This window comes from Elgaria multicarinata, chromosome 3 (genome assembly GCF_023053635.1).
Source record: "Elgaria multicarinata webbii isolate HBS135686 ecotype San Diego chromosome 3, rElgMul1.1.pri, whole genome shotgun sequence".
In the NCBI taxonomy this organism is placed as follows: Eukaryota; Metazoa; Chordata; class Lepidosauria; order Squamata; family Anguidae; genus Elgaria; species Elgaria multicarinata.
The window spans coordinates 157856329-157876910 of NC_086173.1; the positions used below are offsets into that span (position 1 = coordinate 157856329).

General features: G+C 45.4%; 1 protein-coding gene across 4 annotated transcripts in view; it reads left to right on the top strand.

Moving 5' to 3' along the window:
- Positions 1–1455: 1455 nt before the first annotated feature.
- LOC134396144 (zinc finger protein with KRAB and SCAN domains 1-like) overlaps positions 1456–20582 on the top strand; it is a 39263-nt gene continuing 20136 nt past the window's right edge. For all 4 annotated transcript variants that reach the window (XM_063122527.1, XM_063122528.1, XM_063122529.1 and 1 more), the window contains exons 1-5: positions 1456–2414; positions 5859–5979; positions 7110–7192; positions 8054–8180; positions 10957–11067. In XM_063122527.1, the coding sequence (XP_062978597.1) occupies positions 1686–2414; positions 5859–5979; positions 7110–7192; positions 8054–8180; positions 10957–11067 (1171 nt within the window). In that variant the 5' untranslated portion in view covers positions 1456–1685. The remainder of the gene's footprint in view (positions 2415–5858; positions 5980–7109; positions 7193–8053; positions 8181–10956; positions 11068–20582) is intronic.

Sequence of the window (20582 nt, forward strand, 5' to 3'; positions counted from 1 at the left end):
AAAGTAGTTTTGATAATGCTGCAGCTAAGTGCGATCTGCTCCTGGTCCCCCGCAAATCGGATCACCGGTTTTTTTTTAAAAAAAACAACAACAACAGAGCTGCAGGGGCCGCTGGAAAACTTGGCAACCATTAGCAGGCTAGCAGTAGCTGTGTCTCGGATAAAATCGAGGACTGTAGTCCACAGACGCTATTGCCAGCCTAAATCTGTTATTAGCCTTTAAGGTAGGGGTAGGCAACTTGTGGCCTTCCAGTCAGCACTAGCCACATAGCCAGTGGCAAAAGATCATAAGCGTTGTAGACCAAAACATCTGGTCTGTTAGCCTTTAAGGCAGGGGTGGTCTCCTTGTCGTCTTCTAGATGTTTTATGTATTTATTTACTGTATTTATATTCCGTCTCTTTTTCTCTCCCTAAGGCGGTGTACATAATCCTCCTCTCCATTTTATCCTCACAACTAGGGCTGTGCTCCGCTGCGAGCTATACTATATTGACCACATTTAAAAGAGGGCAGGGCACCTGCAGCTTTAACTGCTGTGATGAAGAGGGAATTTCACCAGGTGCTGCAGATATACAAATGCCACCTGCTGAAATTCCCTTTTCAATAAAGCTGTTAAAGATGCAGGAGCCCTGTCCTCCTTTTCATAGGGTCACCCTGCCTTATGTCTGTGTGTGTGAAGAGAGACTGGAGTCTGTGACTGGGTTTGGACAAAGGGGCTGAGGGTAGTAAAAGAAGCCATCATGGCTCCCCACCACCACCATGTGCAGTGTGCACGACCATGATTTGCATAATTGCCCATGATGCAATGCGGGTTGCAGTGTCATCTGAACCCTGCGCAGTAGGGGTTGCTTTTTACCCACGCCACAACCTGTGGCTTACAGTAGGGGTTATGGCGTGGGTAACAAGCCACCACATGCCGGGCCGGGTTTGGCCAACATGGCAACCCGTGCTGCATTGTGGGAAATTACACAAATCGAGGCGGCGGATGCAGGATGCACAGGGGGAGAAGCCACGATGTGTTCTTTTACCCCCATGACCAACCGTCTGAACACCCTGTAAGTGAGATTGGGAAAGATGGAGGCAGAATGCTGGGTTGGGGCTCTGTAAGCATGTTAAGGTGCTGGCTATTGAGAACCTGGTGAACTTCCCTCTTCATCACAGCAGTTAAAGCTGCAGGAGCTATACTAGAGTGACCAGATTTACAAGAGGGCAGGGCACCTGCAGCTTTAACTGTTGTGATGAAGAGGGAATTTCACCAGGTTCTCCATATCTACAAATGACACCTGCTGAAATTTCCTTTTCAATACAACTCTTAAAGATACAGAAGCCCTGTCCTCCTTTTCATAGGGTCACCCTACTTTAATTCACCCCTTCCATTGTGTGTGCTTTTGTTTGCTCAGGGAGGACACCCCCCCTTGCGACTCAGGGACACCCCCTCGAACCTCTGGGGGCCATTGACACCTTCAGCTCTCTTGTTCTGGAGCCGCTCCCGTCAACGCTCAGGAGCTGCAGAGGTAACACCAGCCAAGAAGGCAGAAAGCTTGCGTTTCTAATGAGAACAAGAGTTTGAGAGGAGCGGGGAAGGGGCGGAAGTCGTCCTCCATTGGGATTAACCTGCCCACAGGGGTGGGATTGTCTGCCACACGCTCTCCAATTTTGGACTTGGGGTTTCACAGCCAAGGTTGAAAATGGAGCCCCAGACTGCCAGTCCAGAACTAGCGGAAGGGCCGGAAGGCGTAAGGAAACCTTCCGGCATGGCGGCTTCTCCACGCCTGAGGGAGCAGCCAGGATGGAGAGCGTGGCAAGATATCAAACGGGAGCCGTGCAAAGGGATGCAACAGCGCTGGGAAACCCAGTGGCAGGAGTTCCTGAAGACGCTGCAGTCGCCTTGCGTGGTGTGGGAGAACCTGGAGTTGTCGGAGGCTGCCCCGTGGGACGACGCCAAGGCCTTTCTGGCCTCCTTCGAGCAAGTGGCCAAGGCTTGCCAGTGGCCTAGAGGAGAGTGGGCGGCCCGGCTCCTGCCAGCGCTGAGTGGGGAAACCAAGCAGGCCTTTACCACCCTAGGAGCTACCGACAGGGAGGACTATGGGAAAGTGAAGGCGGCCATCTTGCGAGGGGACGCTATCAAAATGGAGGCGCAGCGCCAGCACTTCAGGCAATTCTGCTGCCAGGAGGTGGAAGACCCCCGAAGGATTCACAGCCAACTCCAGGAGCTTTGCCGGCAGTGGCTGAAGCCGGAGAGACGTACCAAAGAGCAGATCCTGGAGCTGCTGATCCTGGAGCAGTTCCTGGCCAGCCTGCCAGCGGACCTCCAGGGCTGGATCCGGGCAGGAGGGCCGGACACCTGCTCCCAGGCCGTGGCCCTGGCCGAGGACTTCCTCATGAGCCAGCAAGTAGCCGAAGGAGGGAAGTGGCAGGTGAGGTTTTGATATTTAGTCCTCTGTATCTTCAATGGGATGTAGACTTAGAATATGAATGGGGTTGCTGCCCTCTTTCTGCCTGTTTGGTGTTTACTTATTGTTTCCTGTAGGTGTGTGTGGCTCCAAATGTCGAACCCGCACCTCTCCTCAGGGTTGTCAATGAACCAGAAAATCAGGGTGGCGTGCTCCCTTGCCTTTGACAGCTACTTGGGATGCAGGAATTGGCAGAGTAAACTCTTTGCTGCACCTAGAATTGTTGTGTTGGAAGGGACCACAAGGATAATCTAGTCCAACCCTCTGCTATATGCAGGAAGACCAATTAAATCACCCTCGAGAGGTGGCTGCCCAGCCTCTTCTTAAATACCTGCAGAGATGGAGAACCCACAACCTCCGTAGGTAGACTGAAATAATGGGTATACGTTACAGCTACCTAGATTCTGAATAAATATAATGAAAAACTTCCTGACAGTGAGATCTGTTACAACAGTGGAACAGTAGACTGTTCCACTGTTGTAACAGATCTCACTGTCAGGAAGTTTTTCATTATATTTATTCAGAATCTAGGTAGCTGTAACGTATACACATTATTTCAGGTCCGGTTTTCTGTGGCCGTGGGAAATAGTTCTTGACCGTCTTCCCTGTGGCATTCTTTTATGTACCTGAACACGGCTAACACGACTCCCCTCAGTCTCCTTTTCTCCAGACTGAACTTCCCAAGATCCTTTAGCCTGTCCTCATAGGGCATTTCCACAAGTCCCTGGATCATCTTTGTTGGGGCCTTGAGCATTGGGAGAAATAGCAATCCTCACCTGCCAATGTCAGCAGATCAGAATGCTTTTAAGCACAGGAACCAGAGGCCAGTGGGAAAAGTTGGCAACTCTAATTTAAAAAGGAGAAGAACTGAAAACGGGAAGCAAAGGTTGAACCTTTGTTGCAGCTGCAAATGTTTCAACCGGGGTTAGGCAGCCTGGTGCCCTCCAGACTACAACTCCCATAATCCCTGACCATTGCTCATGCCGACTGGAGTTTACAGGAGCTGTAGTCAAAAACGCCTGGAGGGCACCAGGTTCCCTACATCTGGTTTAAACATTTGCAGCAGCAACCAATTTCAGCCTGTGCTTTGGGTTATATCAATTTCTTCCCTTTTAAAATTAGGGTTGTCAACTTTTCCCACTGGCCTCTGTTCCTGTGCTTAATGGCATACTTTAAACCAGTGGTTCCCAAAGTGGGCGGTACCGCCCCTTGGGGGCGGTGGGATTGCATAGGGGGGCGCTAAGAGGCAAGGGGGCAGCAGAGGGGCGCTTGAGGTGGTATTTTCCGAGAAGCGCCTCTCCAGAAGGTCTTAAAACCCAGGGACATTTTTATGGGAGAAGGTAGTTTGGTCCCAAGCCATATAGGGGAAGAATCCACACATATATTAATACCATTTAAGAAGAGTCCTTTAAACGGTGAATTGAAATGTTTCAAAAGCACCAAAATGCTAATGAAGAGACATACCCTGCTTGGTGTGCCTCGCCACGCTGGCTGCAAAACAGAGGCGTTTGCTCTCTTTTCCCTCCCTCGGCAAGCCTGCAGCAGGTGCTTCGGATTTTGAATAAATATTCAATGAATTGTTACTGTTTTGAATTTTATTGTTATTATCTTCCTTAGGGGGTCGTTGAAAACCGCTATTCTGAATAATAATTTTTATAGTGTAATGGTAGGGGGCACTGGGCATGAGTTTGTAGAACCAAGGGTGGTTATCTGAAAAAGTTTGGGAACCACTGCTTTAAACCATTTTGGCAGACGTTGCAACCCCCTTGTGATCGCTACCAAGCATCCTTCTTCTCTGTTGTTACGCAGCGACTCTTTCAGTTAATTTATTTTATTTGATAGCGCTTATGTGTATACTGTCTGTGAAGTTTCCAGAGTTTTTTTTAAAGAAAGGTGTCTGCCCTCAAAGAGGTTACAGTTAAATTCCAAGTAGAGGGAAGCAAGGGCGGAGTGCGTAATGGCACAGTTGGGGCTTCATTACAGTTGGAGAGCACGATGGAACTCAATGTGCAGAAGCCTTCTCTGTTTGCATTTCCAATCAAATATAGTTTATTTGTGTAGCAGAAGCCATTACTATAAAACAAAGTGAAATTTCATGAGTCATTTTAAAATAACAATAAAACCTAGCAATCTAAGGAAGAAAGGATTACTCATCAAGACCATTCCACGTATCACAAACTTTCCTCCTTACGATTGCTGCTCTAAAAGCAAAGCAGGCCACCTTTTCAGAAACCTGAGGTGACCTGTACCCCCTCCCCCCCACAAAATCAAATTAAATACCCGTCAGATCTGCCTCGTGGCAGATCTAAATCCCTAAACAAGGCTTCTTTTTTATTATTATTATTATTATTTATTTATTTATTTATTTATTTATTTATATAGCACCATCAATGTACATGGTGCTGTACAGAGTAAAACAGTAAATAGCAAGACCCTGCCGCATAGGCTTACATTCTAATAAAACTATAATAAAACAATAAGGAGGGGAAGAGAATGCACCAAACAGGCACTGGGTAGGGTAAAACTAACAGTATAAAGTCAGAACAAAATCAAGTTTTAAAAGCTTTAGGAAAAAGAAAAGTTTTTAGCTGAGCTTTGACAGACACAATCAGCTCAAAAATCCTGTTTTCACATATTGGATTTCAAATATCGTGATGCTGTTTCAAAATTTGAAGAGCTCAACGTATCCAAAGAGAATCCATACATCTCAAAAATCTGTAACATTTCTTGATTCCAGGATAAAAACGCTCTATCATTAAAGTTCAACGTTGCCCTGAAAGCAAATACTGCTAAACTAGACCCTGTCCCCTGTTTCAATTTCAGTCAGTATCTGACTGAATATGTACTCTAACCTTCAGCGTACAAAGGCCAGCTTCCTGCTGGAGAACAGAGGACTCAGTTTATTTCTTTATTAAATTTATATACCGCCCCATAGCCGAAGCTCTCTGGGCGGTTTACAAAAGTTAAAAACAGTGAACATTAAAAAAGTATACAAAATTTAAAACCACCAGAAGCATAAAAACAACAGTATAAAACGGTATCCATTTAAAAACAATAGTTCTGGGGTCCGTTAAAAACAAACAAACTTAATGTTTTTTAATGCTGTTAAATACCTGGGAGAAGAGAAAAGTCTTGACCTGGCGCCTGAAAGATAACAACAATGGCGCCAGGCGAGCCTCATCGGGGAGATCATTCCCTAATTGGGGGGCCACCACTGAAAAGGCCCTCTCCTTTGTTGCCATCCTCCGAGCTTGGGGAGCGCAAGAATGGCTCGTAGATATTTATTTTGGGGTGTTTCCATGTTCACTTTCTGAATAGACCCCCGTCCGTGGGCACCATAGCGAATCTGTGTTTGCATTTAGGACTCCCAGGCCTGTCCTGAACAAGTGGTGGTTCGGTTTTTTTCAGGAGCCGTTGCAGGAGATGACCAATGGTTCTCCGGATGGAGGGGTTGCTCCCTTGGATGTTGATCCAAAAGAGATCCACAAAGAAGCCAAACAGAGCAGTCACGGGGATATCAATTTGCTAGGTAAGACTTCACCGAGGTATTAAAGCCGCTATTAGTATATGTCAACCGTCCACAACCCGCTTGCCTGCCAAGTGTCTTGGATTGCAAATCCCATCATTCCCAGCCACCAAGACCCTTACTAATTGAATGCAGTTTTTTTAAAAAAACAAAAAACAGGGAGGCTGATTTTTGCTTATCAATCTTGCCATGTTTAACTGCCCTTCCTGCTGAATTATGCCTATAGGTGGGCTTTGTAATGAAGACAATTGAAGACCTTTAAAAAATCTGTAGGGTTCTTTAGGGATGAGGAGTAAGGTCTCCCTACCTCAAAAAAGTTATTGAAGATCTGGAAAAAATGATCTGGAAAAAACGAAAGGACAACCCAAAGTATAAGGCGGCTAGAACAACTCTCCTACGAGGAAGCCATACAAATGTTGGGGGTTTTAAGTTTCAAAAAATGACAAATGAGGAGAGTCATGACAGATGTGTGCAAAATGATGGACGGGGTGGAGAATGTGGGTAGGGAGACATTTTTCTTCTTCTCCGATAATCCTAGAATCCCAAGGGGCCAATGCCGTGAAGCTGATTGGTGGGAGATTCAGGACAGATAAAAGGAAGGACTTCTTCACACAGCACGGAGTTAAGCTGTGGAACTCACTGCCACAAGATGTAATGATGGCCACCGATTTGGATGGCTTTAAAACTGAGAGGAGATATAAATATTTTCAGATGAGCTTTGCAGAGGGGAAAAAATTATTTATTTATTTATTACATTTTTATACCGCCCAATAGCCGAAGCTCTCTGGGCGGTTCACAAAAATTAAAACCATTAAGAACATGGTGGTTGGTTGGCCACCGTGTGAACAGAGTGCTGGACTAGATGGACCCTCGGTCTGATCCAGCAAGGCCCTTCTTACGTTCTTACGTTCTTAATGTATTGTCTTGGGTTTGCCTTGGAATAAAACACATATTTTCCCAGCATCCTGAGACATGTTTGTTCTTCATTGCAATGGGTGCATTCAAGTTTTCCTACTTCCTACAATTGCCCTTCTTTGCTCTTCTGCCCCCATCCATTGCCTCTGGCCATTCTTGAGATGAACGGTTTGACCATTCTCTCCCCGCATCTAAAGTTTCCCTTCTATCGTTTGCAGGTAGCGGAAGCCAAAGGCCCAAGGATCCCATTTCATTGCTTCCCCCTGAAGGACAGGAAGTGACCAAAGCTGGCTTGACCGAGGTATGTGAAGGTGGGAGGGAGGGGCGAAACCAGGGGTTGTACGTGAGCCAAGCTAATCATTAATAGAAGTAATCTAATCATTAATGATTAGCCAAGCTAACCATTAATAGAAGTATAGCTTCCAAATCACGTGAAGTACTGGTTCCTCTGTATTCAGCCCTGGTTAGGCCTCATCTAGAGTATTGCGTCCAGTTCTGGGCTCCACAATTTAAGAAGGATGCAGACAAGCTGGAGCGTGTTCAGAGGAGGGCAACCAGGATGACCAGGGGTCTGGAAACAAAGCCCTATGAAGAGAGATTGAAAGAACTGGGCATGTTTAGCCTGGAGAAGAGAAGATTGAGGGGAGACATGAGAGCACTCTTCAAATACTTGAAAGGTTGTCACACAGAGGAGGGCCAGGATCTCTTCTCGATCCTCCCAGAGTGCAGGACACGGAATTACGGGCTCAAGTTAAAGGAAGCCAGATTCCAGCTGGACGTCAGGAAAAACTTCCTGACTGTTAGAGCAGTACGACAATGGAATCAGTTACCTAGGGAGGTTGTGGGCTCTCCCACACTAGAGGCCTTCAAGAGGCAGCTGAACAACCATCTGTCAGGGATGCTTTAGGCTGGATTCCTGCGTTGAGCAGGGGGTTGGACTTGATGGCCTTATAGGCCCCTTCCAACTCTACTATTCTATGATTCTAATCAATTTTATGTGTCTTCTACTTATTGTTTTTCTCCGCCTTGATCCAAATGGAGAGGCGGGTAAGAAATAAATTATTGTTGTTGTTGTTGTTGTTGTTGTTGTGAGCTACTCTGGGCAGGGAACTATGATCTTATTACTCCAGAGAATGTCATAGTAAGGTTCTTTTGTTTGCAGGGACCGATGAGCCTCCAGGAGACGAGTGTGCCTCTGCACATGGTCGAGCCGACTCCAACGCAGCCGGGCCAACGGACCATGTTCTGGCAAGTCATGCAGGAGGAGGATGGGGACGCAGATTCTTTGGGTAAGGAGCTTTTCCGACCAGGTCCAGTAAACGTCCTTCTGTCTCGACTGCCGTTTTCGAGGATTTGGAAAAGGAAACAAGAGGCGTGTTTGAACATACATATGAAGCTCTCTTACACCATGCCGAGACCATTGCTCTATCTAGCTGTTATCCATAGCTCAGTGGTAGAGGCCCTGCTTTGCCCGCAGAAGGTCTCAGGTTCAATCCCAGGCATCTCCAGGTAGGGCTAGGAAAGAATTCTGCCTGAAATCTACACCAAGCAGGACATTCGGTATACAAAAGGTAGAAGCCGCAGTACTGCTTTATAGCGGTATTTTAAGTGCACTGACAACTGTTGGGGCCCATTGACACATACCATATAACGCTTTCATACTGCTTTCATAGTGTTATATCTTGCTTGGTGTCATGTTAGAATCATGTAAACTTCCTGACTGTTAGAGCAGTTCGACAATGGAACCAGTTACCTAAGGAGGTTGTGGGCTCTCCCACACTAGAGGCCTTCAAGAGGCAGCTGGACAGCCATCTGTCAGGGATGCTTTAGGGTGGATTCCTGCATTGAGCAGGGGGTTGGACTCGATGGCCTTGTAGGCCCCTTCCAACTCTGCTATTCTATGATTCTATGTCTAATCCTGTTTTGGGAGAAGATGTTTCAGGTAATCAATCAGAATCAGATTCGGACCTAGAGGAGGTGGCGCCAGACACCAGCCAGCCTGTACCAGTGGGGGAGGAATCTCTCATGGGTGATTCACCAGCTGAGAGTCAGCCCTCTCCAGAGCTTATCTCCTCAAGGCCAAATCCTACACACTCAGTGGGAAGTGAGGTTTCTTCCGGAGGTGAGCGTCCCTGTAAAGGAAGAGCGCCCAGCAACCTGCTGGCTCTTGACTGGATTTAGCACGGATCCCCAGGCTCAGACACTCACGGCTCACACAAGATGAGGTTTAAGACCATTTATTTGGAAAAGGGTAGGAATACATGGGATTAGCAGAATAAAACCATAAAAGCATGCATAAATGTATAAGAACCCAAACCAAGCAAGCTAAAAACTAAAACTACAAAGTTATACGTCACCCAGAGCGCACTCAGCCGACACCTCCCTGTTCTCTTCACAGGGGGGTCTTTATACTATTCATTTTACTCCTTCCCCCCTCCCTTCAGCTTTGATGTGTGGAGTTTCTTCACACTTCAGCCCGGGATGGCTAATCACTCAAGGACACCGGACAGTTACAATCAGCCTGGCTCCGGTCGTCTCCCCCTCACGCAGCTGCCTGGTTCTTATCTCCTCTCCTGAAGGACCATAAAAAACCATAAAATTCATACATTAAAACCCATGCCAGTCCCAAGGTCCGATTAACCCTCACCTTACCCTTACAGTCCCGACAAGCTAGCTGATGCTAGGGTCTGCCAGAAGCTCAAACACACATCGTGGAAGGAAGGCGTAAGAAAGTCGGTTCGATTACGCCAGAACCTGCCTCGCTCTGAAGTTATGGGCGCTTGGGAAGTGGCTTCCTGTTCTCTTTGAGCGGACAATTGTCTTGCTTAGTTTGCATAGTTTTGCCTAGGGGGACATTTCCAAGAGGTTAGACTCTATTCAGGTAGAAGAGAGGTTTGTTGCTTAATAAAAGCTTTGTGGATTACTTAGCAAGCCTCGTCATTTGCCTCCCATCGAAAGCAGGAGTGTTCTGAGAAACACGACACTTGGTGTGGCTCCTGCCTGTTATATACCGCTTGCATAGGGCACCTGCTTGGTGTAGATCTGGCCTGAGACCCTTTCCTCTAGCTGCCAATCACTTTTCATGGCCACCTGTGCCCCTTTCTTCAGTGTGTTGGTTGCTAAGCATGCAAATAGTTATGAGATGTAGTGGGGGATTTTTTAATTGCTCCTGATGCCAAAAAGGAGCTAATGACTCTGTGAAGCAGGGGGAAGGTAATGCGTTCCTAGGGGAAAGAGGCTTTTAGGGGGCTGTCTTGCAGGCGAAAAAGTTGCAAGCTCCACGAAACACCTGCATGTTACTTTGCAGGCAGGGCAGGTGAGCCAAATGCATGCAGAGTTTGCAGCGTAAGCTGGCTGACCATCTTGAGCTTGGATTTGTTTCAGGTGCGGAAATAGGAGAGTATGAGAGGATTGTCCTAATGGATAACTTTGAATTCAGAGTGTCTTTTTCCCTGCTGCTGTTCCTAGGAGAATGGAGGTTGCTTTCCTCCCCTCCCACCCCTCTCTCTCTCTCTGAAGTAGTTCATGGGGATCTGGTTGACAAGTAGAAGCACTTGTCTCCAGAAAGCTAGAACATTAATGCCTCCCCAAAATGCAAATTGAAATATGTCCATATTTTCTCACAGATTGATCATTTTTATTGTCAAATTAGAAAATGTAAAGTAGAACCAATGGCTGCGTCCGCACGGAACAGTAATCCAGGATTCTGGTGAACAAGTTGTGTTTTGGTCCATGCAGCTTCTTTGCTCCTGCTAGCATGACCGGCTAAACAAACCGGAAAAAGTTGTTTCCCGTATCATCCTGGCTTTTTGCTCTCTTTACAAACCAGTTTCATAAACTAGGGTTTGTTTGTGGCTTGTTTGAAAACAAGCCAGGATTTGAAGGACACACTTAGCCGATCATCTCATTCAGCCGCTCACACTGTGTGGGGTGAATGGGTTGTGTGCAAGAGTATCACGGTAAGACAGGATTCACGGGTATCCTGGCTAACCATTACATGCGAACACAGCCAATCAGTGTTCCTTGCAGCAGGGATAATTCTTTGTTTCTCTCTGTCAACTCAAGAGGGACTCTTGGTTCCCAAGCCTGACCTCACCTCCCAAATGGAAGAAGAGGAGGAGCAGATGTTCATCCAGTTTCCTGTGGAAAGCGAGAGACTCCCAAGCCAAGATTCAGGTAAGGGGATGGAGAAACCTATCTGGCAATTCTTGTGAACCAGAAGAACTCTGAGGTTCCCCTCCAAGGGCTTGAGAACATCCTTGTCTCTGTTTCTGCTCTATCAGAATAACTGTTTTTGACTCTGCTGTTCAGCCCAAAAGACACCTAGAGCAGCTTACATAAAGTCCTAAATAGCTTGGGACTTGGATACTTGAAAGGCCATCTTTCCCCTGTCTGTATCCTGTCATGCGCTCTGTTCAACATCTGTGGTCCAGTTCCAGCTGCCCTTGCCTGAGCACTCCTTATCAGAAGTAGGGCCTCCTCAGTGGTGACACCAACTTTTTGGAATGCTCTCTCAAAGGTGGCCCACCTAGCCCCTGTGAGAGCCAGTGTGGTGTAAGGTGTTGGACTGGGAGTTGGGAGATCCGGGTTCTAGTCCCCACTCAGCCGTGGAAACCTACTGGGTGACTTTGGGCCAGTCACAGACTCTCAGCCCAACCTACCTCGCAGGGTTGTTGTTGTTGTGAGGATAAAATGGGGAGGAGGAGGATTATGTCCACCGCCTTGGGTTCCTTGGAGGAAAAAAGGCAGGATATGAATGCAATAATAAATAAATAATAAATCTTCAAATGAAAACCTAGCACTTTATCGAGGACTTTGGGACTGGCAGATCCTGTTTCCAAGTGTAAAAATGTTGATTCTGCGTCGCTGTGTATTTCTAGAGATCATGATTTCCCCGTCTCTTTCTGTTTTGCTCTTTTTAAAAAAATTCTTGTCATTTGATTGTCCTTAAATTCATCTGTAAGGTTCCCCCCCCTTTTTTTTTTTGTGAATATCAACAAAACAGAACAGAAAATAAATTGTGGAAAAACAAACAAAAAACCGCACTACATATATAGGAATAGCATCACTTTTCATCAAATGTACCGTTCGTTTTTTTAAAAAAAAGGGTGGGGGGAGAGAGTTATGCATAGGATTACTTATACCTGGGAAATATTTCCAACAACTTAATGCTTTGTTTCGTAAATTCTTCTGGGGTTCTTCCCCACCTTGAATATCTTTGAAATGGATGCAACTTCCAATTAAAGAAGGTGGGTTTGGTTTTCCAGACCTTATTTTGTACCATTGGGCCTATCCGTTGGGTTATACTAAGTTTTGGTCTTCTCCTGTTCGCTCAGAACTGCCATCACAGTCAGTTCTGGAAGCCCTATGGTTAGAACCTCTTCCCAAGTGGATGGCAAGTCACTGGTAATGTGAAACCAGTGTGGTGTAGTGGCTAAAGTGTTGGACTGGGAGTTGGGAGACCTGGGTTCTAGTCTCCACTCGGCCATGGAAACCCACTGGGTGACTTTGGGCCTGTCACAGACTCTCAGCCCAGCCCACCTCACAGGGTTGTTGTTGTGAGGATAAAATGGAGAGGAGGAGGAGGAGGCCTTGGGTTCCTTGGAGGAAAAAGGGCGGGATATAAATGCAATAATAAATAAATAAGCCTCTCGTCCTAAACCATCTGTCAGGGATGCTTTAGGGTGGATTCCTGCATTGAGCAGGGGGTTGGACTCGATGGCCTTGTAGGCCCCTTCCAACTCTGCGATTCTATGATTCTATGATTTCCGACTCTCTCTCTCACCTTCTCTTTTTGCCTCTGATAAAGCGGCACCTCCCCTTTTGGTGGGCGCAGTGAACAAGGTTATGTTTGATGTTTCTATGAGTCAGACATGGAGGTGCTCCCCAAGGCCCCCCGGTGTTTTCCCACTTCCTGCGCGTTCACTGGGCGACGCGAGGATGGTCTCGCCATGGTGCTGAAAGAACTTCGTTCCCATGCACTCATTTTGGGGTTTGACCTGACGTGATGTCTGTACGTTTATGTAGTTGAGGAGGGCAGCATTCTAAGCATGTGTGTGTGTGCATTGTTTGGGTATCGTAGGTGAAAGTAGAATGATGCTTGCATGGGCAGTTGCCAAAGCGTCCGTGGCATTGGAATCAGAGAATTGGAAGGGTTCTGTCATTACCCAGGAGTCCAGCAGCGACATGGACTCTGATGCTGATGGTCTAGTGGTGCTCACAGAGGAAACTCCAGGTCCAAGCACCACTGCAGAGCCTCTGGTGACCCCTGAGCCCGCCTGCAGAGACTCGTGAGCTTGCGGAGACTCTTGAGCCCAAGCCTGTAGGTGGAGCAGGCTGCAGGCCTGAATAATAATAATGATGATGATGATGATAATGATAATGATATATTTCTCACCCGCCTCTCCACTTGGATCGAGGTGGGGAACAACAGTGAATATAAAACACATTAAAAACTGATTAAAAGCATAGCATACGTGATTAAAACATCCTTAAAACATCCTAAAAGCATCCTAAAATTCCACTGGATAGGCCTGCTGGAATAGATCCGTCTTTATTGCTTTTTTAAATGCGAAAGGACTGACAAGATGATGAGTCTCCTCCAGCAGGCCATTCCACAGGCTGGGAGCAGCAGAAGAGAAGGTCCTCTGGGTAATACCTGTCAGACTAGAATCTACTGGCTGGAGTAGATTCTTCCCAGAGGACCTGAGTGTGCGGGGTGGATTCTACGGGAGAAGGCGATCCCTCAGGTAGCCTGGACCCAAACCATGTAGGGCTTTAAAGGTAATAACCAACACTTTATACTTTGCCCAGAAACAAATTGGCAGCCAGTGAAGAGATTTTAAGACCGGTGTGATGTGGTCACCCCTAGGTGTACCAGTGACCAGCCTGGCTGCCATATTTTGGACTAATTGAAGTTTCTGGACTAGGCACAAAGGTAGCCCCATGTAGAGAGCATTGCAAAAGTCGAGCCTTGAAGTTACCAGTGCGTGAAGAACGTGGGCTAGCAGACACGTAGCGCAGAGCGAGTCGATGATTTGAGTGCAGGAACGTGGTCACACAAACTGGTCTCCTCAACGGGTATGTGTGCGAGAGATTTACTTTGGAGGGGAGGGGTGCATAGCTGTGCACAGTTTTGGCTACGTGGAGGCTGGGATCAGGGTGATATGACTCTGTACTAACAAAAAACGCTCCTTGGAGGAAGGGCAGGATAAAAGTGAAAAAAAGGGCCTGTTCAGACAGCACGCTAACCCATGCTTAGGCCGCTAACCCATTCACAGCAAATGATTAGTGAGCATGTTTACACCATGATTATGTAGCCACCATGGTTAGGAATGGTTCACATGACACACTGAGTCATGGTTCACCTTTGACCCTGTTCAGAAGACTACAGTGGTTAAGCATTTTGAGCTTATTTATTTATTACATTTCTATACCGCCCAATAGCTGGAGCTCTCTGGGCGGTTCACAAAAATTAAAAACATTCAACGTATAAAACAACAGTATAAAACCATAATATACTTTTTATACTGTGTTTTGTATTTGTGCTTTTAACCTGTTGGTTGTTTTATGTTGGTTTTAATTTTTGTGAACCGCCCAGAGAGCTTCGGTTATTGGGCGGTATAAAAATGAAATAAATAAAATGCAATATAAAAGCTCAACCAGATAAAAACAGCAATGCAAAATTACAAATTTAAAACACCAAGTTAAATTTTTTTATAGACTGTTAAAATGCTGGGAGAATAAAAAGGTCTTCACCTGGCGTCTAAAAGCATATAATGTAGGTGCCAAGTGAACCTCCTTAGGGAGCTCATTCCACAGCCGGGGTGCCACAGCAGAGAAGGCCCTGCTCCTGGTTGCCACCTGCCTCACTTCCTTTGGCAGGGGCTCGCAGAGAAGGACCCCTGAAGATGACCTTAGGGTCTGGGCAGGTACATACGGGAGGAGGCGTTCCTTCAGATAGCCTGGCCCCAAGCCGTTTAGGGCTTTAAATGTTAATACCAGTACTTTGAATCGGGCCCGGACCTGGACTGGCAGCCAATGAAGCTGGAAAAGGACTGGCGTGATGTGGTCTCGTCGGCCAGTCCCTGTTAGTAACCGTGCTGCCCTGTTTTGTACCAGTTGAAGTTTCTGGACCGTTTTCAAAGGCAGCCCCACATATAACGCATTACAGTAATCCAAACGAGAGGTTATGAGAGCATGGATAACTGTAGCTAGGCTATCTCTGTCCAGATAAGGGCGCAGTTGGTATATCAGCCTAAGCTGATAAAAGGTGTCATGTGAACCATTCCTAACCATGGTGACTACAGAACCATGGTTTAAACACGCCCACTGACCATTTGCTGCAAAAGGCTTAGCAGCCTAATCAGGGCATAGCATGTTGTCTGAACAGGCCCACTGTGGCTTAGCATTTCGTCTGAACAGGGTCAAAGAGTTACCAGCCCCAAATGGTTATTTTTGTCAGGGCAGATTGCTCGGTAGTTAAATAGAAGTAAGATTGGTCTGGGGGTGAGTTGATCTTGATGTGTGTGTGTGTATAAAATTGCTAATAGCATTCTTTACTTTGTGTTGAACTGTGATGCAAGTATTTGACGGTTGAGAACATTATTTGGAATTGTTTGTTTTTTAAAGCTACATCTCCTTTTAACACGCCCATTAATGACAATGTTTCATTATCCTCCCCAAGAAGCCCCCAACTTTCATGGGAGGAAGCTCCAAATTGCTTTCTGTGACTCCTTGCTGCTTCCACATCTTTAGCAGATGGAGAATAAATTATGCAAAATCGACTATACACGTTGGCATAATATATACGACTCCAATATTCCACTTTTCCTGGCACAGGAATTAGGGGTACCGTCTGAAATGGTTTTGATTCTTTTTCGCACAGAATGAACTGTGTCTTGTGATGCTAAGGGAGAGTGACATAGTCATAGAGATAGGAGAGAAATATGAACGTAGCAGAGCCATCCGGAATCAGCTGGAAAGGGAGATAGGGCAGGCGGGAATCCCAGCAGAAAGGAGGTTGCAAGAGACCAGAAAAGAGGTCACCTGAGCATGGACAAAATCCCTCTCTCTGTCTCTGCAGGTGACTGGAAGGGAGGTCAGCTCAAGGTGGAGAATTCTCTGTGGGGAGGAAATGAACTGGAGGAAACACCCAGAGCACTGCCAGAGATAAGTCAAGGGAAGGTGCCAGTGGCAGCTGAGATGCACGAGGAAAGGTGTGAGTTGGACAGGACGTGGAGGAAGGAGCCTCCAAAAGCCGAAGAGGAATCCAGCAAGCTCTCAGAATCTCTTGGACCTGCCCGTAGCAAAATATATGCAGTAAGCTCAAAGGAGGAGAAGCCCTTGTCCTCCAAGTATGGTAGAAGGTACCGTCACCAATCCAGACTTGTTATGAAGCAAACTGGAGGGGATCTGCCTGAAGGTTCCACAGCAAGGCAGAAATCCCAGCAACCTTCAGACCATCTGAGAAGATGTGCAGGAGAAAAATTGCGCACATACCCCGAAAGCTTCCATCAGAGGGCGCATCTGCTTAGGCATCGAAGCGGCCAGACGCGGAAGTCATACTCTTGTCCCGAGTGTGGGAGGAGCTTCTCTCGGGGATCGCATATGAAGAGCCATCTGCAGATGCATGCAGGAGAGAAACCTTACGAGTGCCCTGAGTGTGGGAATAGCTTTGTCTGGCGAATAAATTTGATCAGACATCAGAGAATCCATACTGGAGAGAAACCTTACCAATGCCCTGAATGTGGGAAGAGGTTCGTACAGAACGTACATTTGATGAGGCACCTGAGAATCCATACTGGAGAGAAACCTTACCATTGCCCGGAGTGTGGCAAAAACTTCTCTCGGAAAGATACGTTGCTTGGACATCAGAGAACTCATAGAGAACCGAGAATGTTGAAATGCCCAGAGCGTGGGGAAAACGCTGGCATCAAAGATGCACTGATAAGCCATGAGGGAATTAACCCAGGACGTTGACTTAACAAATAGTCCGAGAGTCTGGTTTTTCTTTCGGCGCAAATTTCATCTTGTGAAACTTACATAGCATGGCTTGGCTGCAATGTGAAGTATTCATAATTATGTTAAATGTGAAAGAAACCTCCTTCTGAGAGATGTGTTGATCGAACATCAGAGAACTCAGAGGCAGAGATCTAAAAATGCAGCAATTGCGCATCAGCACCAGGAATAGAGAACTTGTGGTTCTCCACACAGGTTTTGGCCTACAACCTCTGTCATTCCTCACCATTGATGGTGTTGGCTGATGGGAGTTGTAGGCAAAAAATCTGGAAGTATGGCGCAGAGAGGGTTCCTGCTCACATAAGTCAGCATCAAACGCCAGACTATTTGTAAAGTCTGCAAATTCCTTTTCTACATTCCGCTTTCCATCTAAATTATCAACCAGTTGGTATCCCTCAGCAGATTTGGCACACGAACCTCCAGTTACTTAACCCATATTGTGCTCTTCCGAGGATGGAAATCTATATGAAAACCTTCAAAAACCAAATGTCATCTTCTCAGTAACGCAAAGACTGGTTTAGACTGTGATCCTAAGGACACTGACAGGGAAGCAGTCCATGTTGGACCAGGTGGGATTTACTTCCAAATAAACCTGATTAGTTTTATTTATTTATTTATTTATTTATTTATTTCATATTTATACTGCCCAACTGCCTAAACTCTCTGGGCAGTTTACAACTGAAACCATATTAAAACTTTAAAATCACATAAAAACAGAATAAACCAGAATAAGTATTAAAGCTGTTGTTCTGTCAGTTGATTTTCCTCTAGGAAAAGAGTTTGGCAGCATCTAAACAAGAGGTGACCAGGGCAGGGACAACATTGCTCTGATGAGAAAGGAAGAAAATTCCAGACAAGAGTATTCTCAGCAGGGAGAAAGTGTCATTGAATCATAGAATAGTAGAGTTGGAAGGGGGCTCTAAGGCCATCAAGTCCAACGCCCAGCTCAATGCAGGAATCCACCTAAAACTGCTCTTCATCAAAATGGAAAATTGATTGATTGATTGATTATGCTGTCATTCGGTGCTCAAGGCAGCAAACGATAATAAAATGCAGATTAAAAGAAAACCCTGATTAAAACATAACAGAGAAAGAAATTGAAAATACAACAGTGATATATATATATATATATATTATCCAGGATCCAATCTGTTAAGACGTATTTAGCAGCAGACTAGTTACATGCCAAAAGCCTGTCTGAATAAAACCATCTTTGCTTGCCAGTGGAAGGACAACTGAGAAGGGAGCTAAAGTAATCTTCCCTCAGCAGGGAGTTATTATTATTTTATTATTATTTATTACATTTATATACTTTCCCTTAGCCAAGGCTCTCTGGGTGGTTTACATAGTTCCAGAGCCTAGGAACAGTCACCAAGAAGAGTTCCAGGGCAACGTACAAAACATGGGAAATGATAATAGTAAATACAGTACTATAAAAACAACACTAAAAACCATCATATTCATGTCTATAATAATAAAGGAGATATGTTTTGTCTTGTCAGTCTGTCAGTGCCATTGCACCAATATTGTGAAATCTAGACAACTGAAAATTGGCGTGCATACTAAAGGGACCCTAAGGGTGTGCACCTTGGAGTTACTTTTTTTTTTTTAACACAATGGATTAGTTAATTTAAATTAATTTAAATTCGTCTATTTTTAAACCTGCAGTACCGTCTTTGGTCACTGAATGGCAGACTTGCCTAACTAGTGTTGCAATGGATACCATTTGAAGCCAGGGACAGTTATATGGTTTATAACTGAGCCAGTGTGGTGTAGTGGCTAAGGCAGTGGTTCTCAACCTGTGGGTCGGGACCCCTTTGGGGGTCGAATGACCCTTTCACAGGGGTCGCCTAAGACCATCGGAAAACACATATTTCCGATGGTCTTAGGAAACTGTATTGACTGAACTATGTAATGTATCATCTTTTGCATTATTAAAGCTATTGTTATGTATTATTTTCATTATTAGCAAACCATCCCATGGCAATGGATCGTGTAGAGAAGAATGAAAATAATTTTATGGTTGGGGGTCACCACAACATGAGGAACTGTATTAAAGGGTTGCGGCATTAGGAAGGTTGAGAACCACTGGGCTAAAGTGTTGAACTGGGAGTTGGAAGATCCGGGTTCTAGTCCCCACTCGGCCATGGAAACCCACTGGGTGACTTTGGGCCAGTCACAGACTCTCAGCCCAACCTATCTCACAGGGTTGTTGTTGTGAGGATAAAATGGAGAGGAGGAGGATTATGTACACCTTGGGTTCCTTGGAGGAAAAAAGGAGGGATATAAATGTAATAAAATAAATAAATAAAATAAAAGTACGGTTTCTCCTCCCTGCTGTTGGGAAGTCCCCCCTGAGGAGAATGAAGTGAGCAGAGCCCTCCCTCAGGAGGTATAGGGCTGCCAGCACCCGTGGCTTCTCTCAGATCGTGTGTCCAACTCTTGACAGCTGCGTAACTTTCTTTGAAGGCCTCGCTGTAACAAACAAAGGGCTATTCCAACCTGTGTAAAGCTGGGTCCATTTGCTAGTAAATAATAAAAGTGAGAGGCGATAAACCATTGGAAAAAAAACCTTTTTTCCTTAATAAAACTACAATTAGGTAAGGCAAAATATTGCCAATTAAACATTCCTTGAAGCCATCAGAGAATCCATACAGGCGAAAAATCACATAAATGGCCTGACTCTGAGAAACCTCTCTTGGGGAGAGATTACTAAACATCAGAAGACTTTCATAGGCTATAGAAACCTTTTGAATAACCTAGCTGTGGGAAAAGCTTCAGTCAGAGAGAGACTTCAAGGAATGCATACTGGAGAGGCGTGTTTTCAGAGTGAGAATTGCTTTAGTCAGAGAGAAAGAACTGAATGAAACGTCGTACAGGAGAGAAGCCCCCTCACAAAACCATCCCAAGTACTGGCGAAGTTTCTCTCAGAGAAATATGTTGATTCGCCATCAGTGAATTATGAATAGCTTTCACATGGGAAAAACTTCAGTCAGAACTATTGACTCATTAACTGTCATGAAAAGTGTTTTTATAATTCCCTGGATTATAAAGCCAGATTTTATTTTTTCCCCTCATGAAGCCTAATTTTGACCCACAGACCTCCTGTTGCTGACCCCTATGATACTCTAAAAGTGTGATATTCTACACAAAAAGCTTGATTTATCAAATTCCACCTTCTTATGTGCAAGTAGGCTGACTTAGACTGCACTCTGAAGCAGAGGTGTGAAATGTTTTAAGGAAACCTAAAAAGAGGAGACAGTTTTGGGAAGATTTTCCATTCAACATAGTGGGACTTACATGCAAGTAAACATAGTTCAGATCAACACATTTTAAACCACTTTTCCTAATGGTGCTTAGGATCTGAATTTTTGAAAGTGCTGAAACTTCTTGAGAGATCAGAGATCTCTGATTGGAAAAAAATGGTTTAGGTCTGAATGGCACCATTGCTTATTCAGTAGGGAAACCCGAAGGATGACACTTAATGCATTTGATGACGTGGAGTCTTGTTGACGAGTGCTTATGCCATGATAAATTTAATAGTCTTTAAGTTGCCACAAGACTCTTGACTGTGTTTGCTCTGACAAACTAACATGGCTACCCGTCTCGAATTTGGCTGATACGAGGTGTTACTAATTGATTGGACACTACCAGGTCTGGTCTTCAGTCAT